At 40.5% G+C, this 13,135-nt stretch overlaps 1 protein-coding gene across 1 annotated transcript in view; it reads right to left on the bottom strand.

Moving 5' to 3' along the window:
* The window catches only part of PGM2L1 (phosphoglucomutase 2 like 1), a 56,464-nt gene extending 44,079 nt beyond the window's left edge, over positions 1 to 12,385 (bottom strand). Inside the window, exon 1 of the mRNA XM_027562922.1 lies at positions 11,726 to 12,385. Coding sequence (XP_027418723.1) covers positions 11,726 to 11,836 — 111 coding nt within the window. The 5' untranslated portion in view covers positions 11,837 to 12,385. The remainder of the gene's footprint in view (positions 1 to 11,725) is intronic.
* Positions 12,386 to 13,135: the final 750 nt, after the last annotated feature.

Genomic DNA, 13,135 nt, shown 5'->3' with positions numbered 1-13,135 from the left:
TCCCCAATAACTAAGACTACTGCCATGCCATCTGCCATACATGATGGGGTGTTGCTCCAGGGCCTTGCTTCAGACATGTAAGATGCCCCTGTCCATTATATCATTGATGTCTCTGTTGCTGACTGTGAGCTCTTTCTTCAGCCTTGAGGCTACGCAAATACAAGGCATGAAGGTCTGTGGGGTGAGGCTCAACAGCATACTGGAAACAGTGGATTTGGGGAGGTTAATGTGTCAGCGTATGTTTATCAATTCTAACAAGTGTACCACACTGGTGGGGGATGTGGATAATGAGGGAAGCTATCCATGAGTGAGGGTAGGGGGAATATGAGAAATCTCTCTATATACTTTACCTTCAATTGTGCTGTGAACCTAAAACTGCTTAAAAAATAAAGTTCTAATTAAAAAAAACTAACATGACCTTCTCAGTAGATGCAGAAAAAGCATTTGACACAAACTGAACCCCAACAACACGAGAAGACTCTACACACAGATGTCACCAGATGGTCAACACCAAAATCAGATTGATTATATTTTTTGCAGTGAAAGATGGAGAAGCTCTACACAGTCAGCAAAAACAAGACCGGGAGCTGACTGTAGCTCAGATCATGAACTCCTTATTGCCAAATTCAGACTTAAATTGAAGAAAGTGGGGAAAACCACTAGACCATTCAGGTATGACCTAAATCAAATCCCTTATGATTATACAGTGGAAGTGAGAAATAGACTTAAGGGACTAGATCTGATAGAGTGCCTGATGAACTATGGACGGAGGTTCATGACATTGTACAGGAAATAGGAATTAAGACCATCCCCAAAAAAATAAATGCAAAAAAGCAAAACGGCTGTCTGAGGAGGCCTTACAAATAGCTGTGAAAAGAAGAGAAGCAAAAAGCAACGGAGAAAAGGAAAGATATACCCATTTGAATGCGGAGTTCCAAAGCATAGCAAGGAGAGATAAGAAAGCCTTCCTCAGAGATCAATGCAAAGAAATAGAGGAAAACAATAGAATGGGAAAGACTAGAGATCTCTTTAAGAAAATTAGAGATACCAAGGGAATATTTCATGCAAAGACAGGCTCAATAAAGGACAGAAATGGTATGGACCTAATAGAAGCAGAGGATATTAAGAAGAGGTGGCAAGAATACACAGAACTGTACAAAAAAGATCTTCACGACCCAGATAATCATGATGGTGTGATCACTCACACTCACCTAGAGCCAGACATCCTGGAATGTGAAGTCAAGTGGGTCTTAGGAAGCATCACTAAGAACAAAGCTAGTGGAGGTGATGGAATTCCAGTTGAGCTATTTCAAATCCTAAAAGACGGTGCTGTGAAAGTGCTGCACTAAATATGCCAGCAAATTTGGGAAACTCAGCAGTGGCCACAGGACTGGAAAAGATCAGTTTTCATTCCAATCCCTAAGAAAGGCAATGCCAAAGAATGCTCAAACTACCACACAATTGCACTCATCTCACACGCTAGTAAAGTAATGCTCAAAATTCTCCAAGCCAGGCTTCAGTAATATGTGAACCATGAATGTCCAGACGTTCAAGCTGGTTTTAGAAAAAGCAGAGGAACCAGAGATCAAATTGCCAAAAACCACTGGATCATCGAAAAAGCAAGAGAGTTTCAGAAAAACATGTATTTCTACTTTATTGACAATGCAAAGCCGTTGACTGAGTGGATCACAATAAACTGTGGAAAATTCTGAAGGAGATGGGAATACCAGACCAACCTGACCCACCTCTTGAAAAACCTGTATGCAGGTCAGGAAGCAACAGTTAGAACTGGACATGGAACAACAACTTTTCCAAATAGGAAAGTACATCAAGGCTGTATATTATCACCCTGCTTATTTAACTTATATGCAGAGTACATCATGAGAAATGCTGGGCTGGAATCAAGATTGCTGGGAGAAATATCAATAAGCTCAGATATGCAGATGATACCACCCTAATGGCAGAAAGTGAAGAAGAACTAAACAGCCTCTTGATGAAAGTGAAAGAGGAGAGTGAAAAAGTTGGCTTAAAGCTCAACATTCAGAAAACGAAAATCATGGCATCTGGTCCCATCACTTCATGGCAAATAGATGGAGAAACAGTGGAAACAGTGGCTGACCAGTCAATCCTAAAGGAATCAGTCCTGAATATTCATGAGAAGGACTGATGCTGAAGCTTCAATACTTTGGCCACCTGATGTGAAGAACTGCATCATTGAAAAAGACCCTGATGCTGGTAAAGATTCAAGGTGGGAGGAGAAGGGGATGACAGAGGATGAGATGGTTGGATGGCATCACTGACTCGATGGTTATGAGTTTGAGTAAGCTTCAGGAGTTGGTGAATGCCAGGGAAGCCTAGTGTGCTGCAGTCCATGGGGTTGTGAAGAGTAGGACATGACTGAGTGACTGAACTGAACTGAATGTTCACAGCAGTAGTATTTCAATAGCCAAGCTATGGAAGCTACCCAAGTGTCCATTAACAGGTTAATGGATAAAGAAGATGTAATACACACATACACACACAATGCAAAAGTACTTACCATAAAAAATAATGAAATTTTGCCATTTGCAACAACATGGATGGACCTGGAGGGTATTGTGCTTAATAAAATAAGACTGAGAAAGACAAATACCATATGTGATCATTTATATGTGGAATACAGAAAATAAAATGAATGAATATAACAAAATAGAAACAGACTCACAGAGAAAAACCCATGGGGAGAGGAAAGAGAGGAGGGGCAAAATAGAGGTAGGTGATTAAGAGGTACAAACTATTAGGTATAAAATAAACTACAAGGATACATTGTATATCACAGGAAATATAGCCAATGTTTTATAACTTCAAATGGAATATAATTTATAAAAATTTTGAATGACTATGCTGTACACCTGACATATAATATTGTATATCAACTATACCTCAATTAAAAAAAAATCTCTTCATTGTTATTGCAAGTCCCCTGTTCAGTTTAATTTCCCTGATAGGTTTTCAACTGCTGCAGTATTCTAGTTTATATATCCTTTCTCTGATTGGTGGGCATTTAGGTTTTTAATAGTTTTTACCTGCAATAAATAATAAAATATTTCAGAGGGAAAATTACATGAGAAAATTCTGAAGCAGAAACCACAAAACTACCACTTACACTGAAAAGATTTTCTAACAAAGTCTGGTGAGCTGAAAGCTAAGATGACTTTGCATCTAAGAAGCACAGTATTTTTCATTTACATTATAATTTTCATACCCTTTTGAGCATTCAATAAGACCATTTTCATAGTTTTGTTTGGTAAGATATAGTCCTCATTAAATTACTTGGTATAAAAGAGCCTATGCAAGACTGGATACACTATCTGTATTCTTTCCACCAGCATTAATCATTTTCTTCATTAACTCCCAACACCAGAGGGCAGCAGCTTCAGTTCTAATTAGCAATAATGCAGAGAGTAACTAATGGAAAAAAATACTCCTTTAGCAAAATCTACACTAAATTACTACCCAACCTTTTATTTGGGGGAAAAAGTGTTTCTACAATATAGAACAGACATATGAAATAAATAAAAACAACTACATAAGCAAAACACACTGTCTTCCCACAAGGACAGATAAATCAAATTTAGATTGTCCAAGGAGAGACCATGAAAATCCGAGTTAGAGGCATTTAATAACATTTACATTCCTTGGTTAATTTAATGTATAAGCATAGGTGTCTCTTGTTGTGGCAGTCCCAGTCATGGCTCAGACAGTAAAGAATTTGCCTGCAATGCAGGAGACCTGGGTTCAATCCCTGGTCAGGAAGATTCCCTAGAGAAGGGAATGGTTACCCACTGCAGTATTCTTGCCTGGAGAAGTCCAAGGACAGAGGAGCCTGGTGGGCTACAGTCCGTCCATGGGGTCGCAGAGTCAGACAAGACTAAGCGACTACTACTTTCCCATGACTTCCCTGGTGGCTCAGACGGCAAAGAATCTGCCTGCAATGTGGGAGATCTGGGTTCAATCCCTGGGTCGGGAAGATATCCTGGAGGAGGAAATGGCAACCCACTCCAGTATGCTTACCTGGGAAACCCCGTGGATAGAGGAGCCTGATGGGCTGCAGTCCATGGGGTCGTAAAGAGTCAGACACTACAGAGCAACTAACACTTTCACTTTAATAATTTGGAAGAGCCAAATAAAGACAAATTCCTTTTCGTTAGCTTCTTTTGGCTCTCTGATTTTTCAAATAGGAGGAAAGGAAGATATGGGGAAAAAATAATTCTAGATTAAAGATATAACCAAATAGATTTCTAATGGCCTTGTAGAAAACTTAAAGGAACTAAACAAAACTCCTTTTTGATAGAAAAAACAGGGCAAAGAAGACCCTAAATAAAAGGAAGAAGTAGTCAGTCTACCTATTTTGACATTTTCAGATGGGAAAGAAGAGGGTGCTTTCAAATGAGAATCCTTTCCCTTTCAAGCATTTTTTTTTTAATCAAAGACTTGAATTTTTAGAAAAATTTGGGGTTTACAGAAAATTGAACACGTAGTACAGGGAGTTCCCTTAAACCCTCCTACCCCACCTGTTTCCCCTGTTGTTAACACTGTGTTTTGGGGCTAGAGGGAATGGAGGTAAGGGGACTTCTTTAATGAGTACAGAGTTTCAGATTCACAAGACAAAAACGTTCTGGAGATCTGTTTCATAAAAATGAGAATCTGATTAATGCTATTGAAAAAGTGAAGTCGCTCAGTCGCGTCCGACTCTGCGACCCCATGGACTATAGTCTACCAGGCTCCTCCGTCCATGGGGTTTTCCAGGCAAGAAGACTGGAGTGGGTTGCAATTTCCTTCTCCAGGAGATCTTCCCAACCCAGGGATTGAACCCGGGTCTCCCGCATTGTAGGCAGATGCTTTACCATTTGAGCCACCAGGGAAGTCCCACACTTAAAAACAGTGAAGATGGTAAATTTTATGTGTTTTTAACCACAATAAAACTTTAAATTTTCTGTTTTTTCTTCAGATTAATCCTCAAAACTGAAAATACTGCAAGTATTAGATTAAGATTATCTAAATATTGTTAACTACAGACCCTGAGTTTGGATAAAATTTCATCTTTCCAGGCTCACCTTGGTCACCTGAAGGTGCTGAGATCAAATGGATTTTTTTCCCCTTAAGCTCCATCAATTAAGTCTTTAAAAATCACACCCTATTTTAGTTTGCTTCACTTTTGAACCATAACTTGCTTATTCAAGTCTGTTTTCCTTCCTTCCTCCCTGCCCTCCCTCCTCCCCTTCCTCCCTTTCTTCCATCTGTGGTTAACTGCTTTTCTTTTTTTGATGTTGCTGTTGCCAGAAATAACATGCCATCTTCATCATTATCATTAACATCTTCCAGCTCTCTCTGATGGCACAGACATTGCATTCTTTTTTAAGATACATTTCTTTAAAGCCCAGTGTCGAACTAGTGCACAGTTGTCATCTGTGATTTCTTTACAATGGACTCCTGGGGTGGTTCCTTCATGTCAGCTTCTCTCATATTTTCTATTTCCTTTTGCTATAGGTTTCTTCAACTTGAACTTTTATATTTTCTATTGCATTTGGCAGGGGGTGAAGGGATACAGTTTTTTGTCCCCCTAACTTCCAAGAGCTCATTCTTCTTTCCTGTTCCTTTTACATAGCATCTTTCTTTATTTTGATAGAATAATTACCTTTTAAAATTGATTTTAAGTTGTTATGTTCCTTTACCTTGGTTCTTTTCTGGGTCCATTGCTTTGTTTTTACTCTTCATGCTGCTTGTCTTCTTTACATAACTTGATCCTTGGTAAGTCACTGATATCCACCAATTTTTCTGGGAAGCTGGTACGGGTTTTCTCTGGTTTTTAATACACGGGCATGTTTTCTGCTAATCTCTTCTCAAACAGAATGGCTAATTGGGAGCTCTGTGTTTGTGAGTTGGGCTTATGGTCCTGGAGACTTTGTTAGCACTAATTAAATTATTTAAGTTTTCAAAAGAATAACTAAAACTAAGGGCATAATGTAATTTAGTCAAGACAGAGAACAGGGTGAGTGCACTCTCATTTTTCACAGCATGCATCTGACCGATAATATGTAAAATAAATCAAGGAATAGTGGTACTAGCTTTTATGGTCATGACAGTAACTAACAAGTCAAAAATGGGTTCTAAGGAGCAAACTGAGGATGAGAAGAGGTAAGTAGGAACACTGCTTTCCATTACAATCTCTTTTTACTATTTTTTAAAAAAACATAAGCATGTATTTCTTTGAAATAAATAAAAATAAATTTAAAAATAAAATTGTAGAAACTAAAGAGCAAATGTAAGAAATTTGGAAATGTACAAAAGCAACAAATAAATGTGTGTATGTGTGTTTGTGTATATATATACACACACATATACATACACATACATACATACATATATATTACATATATATATGTGTATATATATCTCCAAACCCTTATTTCTACATACTAAATGTCTTGGACAGAGGGAGAATGTTGTTGCCAAGGAAACCAAAGCAACTGTTAAGTAGCAAATTCAGCTCTTTAAAAAAAAATTCCATGGCAATTTATTCTGCAGAATATTATAGCCTACTTCAGCTTTTACAAAAACCAATAAAATGTTTTTAATGAGGTCCTTGAAACTTGGTTTATGATGTCACTAACATCTATTAAACACTCCAGTTACAGAGTCTAGTACAGTGATAAGAAAGCTAGAGTAAAGATCAGATATCGTTAGGTTTAGTTCCAAGTTTGCCACTTAAAAGCCATATGTCCTTGAGCAGGTCATCTTCCCTGTCTGAAACTAAGTTTCTTTAGTAGTAAAAGTGGGGATAACTACACCTAACCTGCCTACCATACAGGGTTGCTGTGAATATCAAATTATTTAGATCATCAAGGTTTGAAACACTACACAAATAAATTCAAGTAATAACCACTAATATTTTCCAAAATTAACAAGGTGATAAGTATTCTTCATTGATCAAATGCCAAATTATGTAAAGTATTAGAAAAAGGTTAACAAAAAGTGTAATATAGACTAGTATTATAAAAAAAAAATGGAGAAGGAAATAGCAACCCACTCTAGTATTCTTGCTTGGAGAATTCCATGGACAAAGGAGTCTGGCAGGGTCACATGGGGTCCATGGGGGTCACAAGAGTCAGACACGATTTAGCGATTAAGCCATTATAAAAACTGTATTGAACTAGGTGGCAGATTCAAGTTCTGATTCAGGTTCTATCCACCACCATTGATAATTTCCACTTCTTTGGGTCTCTACACAATGAAACTGGACTAGACAACCTCTGTAAAGGTGCTTCATGGGTGTGTTTTCCATGACACGATAATTTAAAAGGAAATTCATTCACCACTTTAAAAAAAACACGGGCTGTATTTTGCTTGAAAACTTTCATTGCTAGATGTTTGAAAACCACTGACTTTAGGATGAAGTCTTTTATTTCTATTTTCAGGCATTTCATAACCGTAACCTAATTAATCTATCTTTACATTCTACTCTTTCTCAACATAAACCTACCTTCAGAGACCACAGCATTCTACTTGTTATTTCTCAAAATGCCATGGCCAATTCTTGTCTCCACACTGTTGTCAACATGTATATAGTTGTTGCCACTACAGCTGACTGAGCAGCTCTGCCCTGGGTCCCATCCCACTCCCTACCCACATTTACACACCCAAACTTGTACAGGGCTTAATGTCTCTGATAAGACTGTTTTAAAAAATTGTAGAATTTACAGTATATCAAAAACAGGAGAGAGTTGTCATGTTTATAGAGAACCTAGCTTCTAGCCAGCAAGACTTGTCTGTAATCTGATAGAACGTATGAAAGCATTAGGAAGGAAGTGGGGACCTTAGCCCTAAAAGATAGAAGGGGGGAGCACTGTAGCGGTGTCATCTGTGCCCTGGCTGGAGGAGGAACACTTTGATCCACAGACTTGTTGGATTCCAGTGTGTAGGACAGTCCCATCAGAGAGATGGATGCATTTACTTATTACAGGCTAATGCTGTTAAACATTTATGCCATATATTGGACTCCTTGTGATTTGATTTCATAATCACTACAAATCTTCAGATTCTTTCACTTCCCTTATGGTGCATCTAGAAAATGGCCTGACTGAGACAAATTCATCTATATTACATCTGTGCCATAAATTAATAAAACAGCTTTCTGAATTCTGACATCAGTTACTGTGACCTTGAGGAGCATGAGTCCATCCTGAGACAAGACAGACTAACAAATTAGTCTGAAGGCATAAGAACCAAGGGTCAGATCCTGGACTATAATAAACAGAACAAAAGAATGTCACTCCATAGCAACAGCAAGGGGTACCTGGGACCGCCCCAATAAACACCCTGTCTTATTGCACTATTTTTAACACTTTCATATACCTTTATTCAAGGCCACTAACCACATACTAACGCCTTTCTATGACCTGGTCTACATGCCTTTCCAACACTTTCTATGTACCCTAAGCTACTGCAGAAACAAATTTTCTAAGTACACACATTAATGTTTTTATCTCTGCTTGGAATATTCTTCCTCTCAATGTTGACAAGTCTAAATTTTAACTAATTCTGAAGGGTTTATCACAGATAACACCTGTTTTATGAAGAAATTTCAAAGAACACCGCCCACCATGACTAAAACTAGCAATATTAGTGACCTGGACAAGTAACAAATTGCTTTTAGATCAACTTATGACTTGGTACTATGTATTTCACCAGAGTCATCAAGGATCAGGGCATTTGGTAGGTTCTTTTTTTCACTATAAGAAAATAAATAGGTATTAATCAGGTATTACCTCACTTTCTCTATGCTGGAAGACCACACATGTCATCACCAACATGTAATGCAATAAATGCTGTAAATCCAAACTATTGTTTCACGTTTCTGCACTCCACATTTCAGTGCCCTGGGACACCAGAGCCTAGCTGACCTACACTATCAGTCTACAATAGATGTATCTTTCCTTACTAATTAAAAGCATTTTTCCCATTGAGAGAGAAATTGGTTAAGTGAAAGTGAAAAGTGAAGCCGCTCAGTCATGTCCAACTCTTCTCAACCCCATGGACTGCAGCCTACCAGGCTCCTCCATCCGTGGGATTTTCCAGGCAAGAGTTCTGGAGTGGGGTGCCATTGCCTTCTCCATTGGTTAAGTAAATATTATTTTTATTAAATAATTATTAAACTTGTTTAAATCTGTTAAAAGCACTTGTTACTTGCTACGTGTATTATATTTGTAAGCTTTTGTTTTATATTCCCTTCTATGTTCTTTGACGATATGGTCCATATCTAATTAATCTTTGTGTCTCCCACAGGTTTTCAGTCAGTACCTTGTATATAGAAGGCCCTTTAAATATAAATTAATTTCTCTTCCATTTTCGGTGAGGGCTATCCCCATTCTTTTTATATGTATCCCATCTTCTTATTGTCTTCCTTGACTACCCCAGTCCACAGGTCACTATTTTTAAATTCCTATAAAAACCAACTGCCTATAAACTATTAAATTGCCACCAATACCATCCCAGCATTATCTTTTTACGTGTATATGTATCTCATAGTCTTGTCACATTTCAGTATACCCAACAATATCTAGGTACAGCATGAACAATTGATATTAATTCACTCAGCCAATATTTTTAAAAATCAAAAGACCCATTAGGAAAAGTATAGTCAAAATTGGCACCTAAATAGAACAAAAGATTTCACCTGTGGCAATGAAACAAACTCCTATTGTTGAAGGGCCAAAGGCTTTGACACACATAATAGTTAGCAGTAAATTAAATTGTGTTGGAATTCTACAAGTATCTTTGAATATCATACATCTTCCTTTCACTTCACAGAGACACAAGTGCAATCACATTTCTTTACTGACAGCAGATGGCTTTAAACAATAGCAATTAACTATATTAAACCTATAGAGATAACATTCATTTGTAATTTAGATTTCTCTGCTGAAGACATATATATGGTCAGTTTACAGCATATATCATTTACAGTATGCTAAGCCTTAGCTCTTTTTTCCTACTAGGCTTCCTCCTCCCTAATGAACCAAAAGCAGAAGAGTAATCTGTAAATCTTCACTTCTTTTGTATCCTTCCACGACAAGGAACTATATTCACAGTAGGCAATCATAAAAACAGGCAAAATGGATTTAAAGTTATTTGCATTTTTCACATCTTTGTAATCAATGGGATACCACAGATTTTGTACATAACTGAAAAAAGTGTGTGTACATATGTATTTTTTGTATAAATGGTCAAATCCTACAAAGAGGGTGTTAGCTCTCTAGTAGCTCATTCAGAACATTCTGGAGCCTCACTACTCAAAGTGTGGTCCACAGTGTGGTCCATTATGAAGCAGAATCTCACACCCCACCCCAGGCCTCCTAAATCACAATCTGCATTTAAAGATCTCCAGGTGATCTGCATGCACGTCAAGAGTTTGAAATGCACTGGTTTAGACTCCAGAGGAAGAATTAGAATGTCCAAGATACATATAACCATGTAATACTAAACAAGTAATTGCTTATTTGTTGGTCTTCCTTATTTGCTGACTGAAGGCTTTTTGAGGGTAGGAACCCTTTCTAGCCTCCTCACCACTAGCATACCCTGGACCCAACAGGCCCTGAAACATTACCCAATGCTCAATGGATATTTTTTGCTGAACGCATGAATGACTGAACAAAGATAAAACTTTTTCAGAAGGCTAATAATCCTTTAGGAAGTTGAATAACATGATTTCACATATGACCACATTAATTCTTTAATTCAGTATTATTAATTCCATTTAAAATACATTGCCGTCTCTACTTCAACAAATGTAATATACTCGACAAAGCAGAAGCTTGGATCATCTTCCTCTGTTGGAGCTAAGGGCCTCTTTACAAGTGAGATGGCTGCATTTTAATTCTAGCTCTCATATATCCATCCCATATGCCTCCACAAGATGAAAACACCGCAACAATTTGGAGAGAGTACGGGTAGGGGAACAGAGGAGGAATGGATACAAGTCTGTATACGGAGCATCGCATGAAACCTGGAAAAAATGATTTTTGGAAGAGGATACTTCCAGAAAATAACTTCTGGCCAGAGGAAAAAAGAGAACCCTTATCTTTCTCAAGAGCAAAAGGTGGTATTAGAGAATACACGGGAGCGGGAGCGATACCAGCGACTACCTAGCGACGTAAGGTGGAAACACACCAGACCAGCGCTCAAGCAGATAGTGGTTAGATACTGTCTCAGAAGGCGGAAACACACACACACACACACACACACACACACACACACACACACACACACACACACAACACCCACTTTCAGATTTGCGGAGAAGGAAGTCAAGGGAAAAGAAAGGGAGAAGGAAATATCTCTATTAAGGGTATACGATGATGATGATTAATTATTATCATTTTTTTGGAGAAAAGGGACATGATATACACTTGAAGGGAGGCGGGAAGGGGGGAGGAGGAAGGAAGGTAGCAATTTCTCGCCCTGCAAAAGGAAGCGACTACAGGCGTCCTTTCCCAGCTCAGACGGCCCCAGGGAGGCAGCCCAGGCATAGGTGGGTGGCAACGCCCAGCTCCGCTAGCTCCCGCCGCTGGCCTGAGCCATCTCCCCCACAGCCTGCCGAGCACCGGGTGGGGACGGGCAAGGGCGTTCACGGTGTGGGAGGGCGTGCAGGAGGAGGGGGAGGATGCCCTGCTGACCAGGTACCCACCTTATCCCAACGGAGCCACTGCCCGATGGCTGTGTCTAGCTGAGGGTCCCCAGTGTGATAGGGGGCGTGGAGCAGGTTGGAGTTCAGGTCCCCCTCTGCGTTTTCAGTCATGGCAGCCAGTCTCGGGTGCGAGAATGGGGATCCAGCGAAGACACCGAGCTGGAGGAGCTTGACGTGTGCTCACCGGGATCTCGACGCCCCCTCCTCACTGAAAGGCATCGGAGACCAAACGCAGGACGTTTGTACCAGGTCCTGCCGCAGCTTCGGGGAAACAGGAGAGAGGGGGGACGCGGCCACCTTATTCCCACTAGACGAGCTCCTGGTCTCTCTGGGCGAACGGACTGAGGCGGTCCCACCTCGAGAGAACAACAACAGCCCCAGATGTCTGGGTCGTGGCCGCCGCCGCTACCGCCGCCTTCGCAGCTTTAGGCCCCGCCCTCGCGCCTCTGGCCCCGCCCCTTCCCAGCCGATTTAAGCACCCGGGACTCGGGGAGCGAGCCGGGAAGCGCGCTCCCGACGCCTTCCCAGCGGCGCGATTTAGGACTGTGCTGCGTAGTGAGGAATAGGGGCAGGGCCATTTTATTTCTTAATTTGCCTTTTTCCCCGTGTCTTATTCTTGTTACAATCCCCACCCACCCCCACGCGTCTCCTTTTCTCCATCAGACGCCATGTCCACCACGATGCGCCCGCCTCAGAGCTCGCTTTTGTGAATCCATTGCGCGCGAAGGCCCCCTCCTGTTTCGTCTTGGGGAGCGCGCCTGGCGGGAGAGTGCGAGGGCTGTCCCCGCATGGCCTCACGGGAGTTGTAGTTCTTCATCTCTTCCCCCCAAGCTCCCCCTCCCCCCAGCCCTGGCGTGTAAAGACCACCGCAGACTACAACTCCCAGCAGCTCCTTGCCCTGCGTTTTCTCAAAGGAAAAAAAGCTACACCTCTAGGCTGTTTCCTATAGAAACGCCCGGTCCGCGTTAGGTCCACTGCAGTTGTGTCCCTGGGCTTCAATTAGATTAAACAAGGGCAGGTGCAGGAAGGGTACAGCTGATATCTATTCAGTACTTTACAGTTTACGAATCGCCTTCTGTCGTCTAAACCATCGTGTGACAGTAAAAAGGACATGATCCATTCTCATTTTACACACAAAGAGGAAGCTGCCTCTGAGTGAACTGACTTTTTCAAAGGTGGAGTTCAAAAGTAGTCGAACGAGCAATCCAACCTCATTTTAGGTCTCAGCAGCTCATTTTGCTCTGCTGCTACAGTGGACTAGGAGGTAGGGAGAACAAGGTAACTGGGGAAAAACAACCAAGTTGTGAAAGAGGGAAGATGTGTCAGCATTTAACCATAACACAAAAATGAATAAGCGTTAGCGTGCAAAAAGTACTGGCAACAGGAATATGGAGCAAGAAGAAAGATTGA

Source organism: Bos indicus x Bos taurus, chromosome 15 (genome assembly GCF_003369695.1).
Source record: "Bos indicus x Bos taurus breed Angus x Brahman F1 hybrid chromosome 15, Bos_hybrid_MaternalHap_v2.0, whole genome shotgun sequence".
Lineage (NCBI taxonomy): Eukaryota > Metazoa > Chordata > Mammalia > Artiodactyla > Bovidae > Bos > Bos indicus x Bos taurus.
Note: the sequence above shows the minus strand (reverse complement) of the source record. Positions and strands in the feature narration are given on the sequence as shown.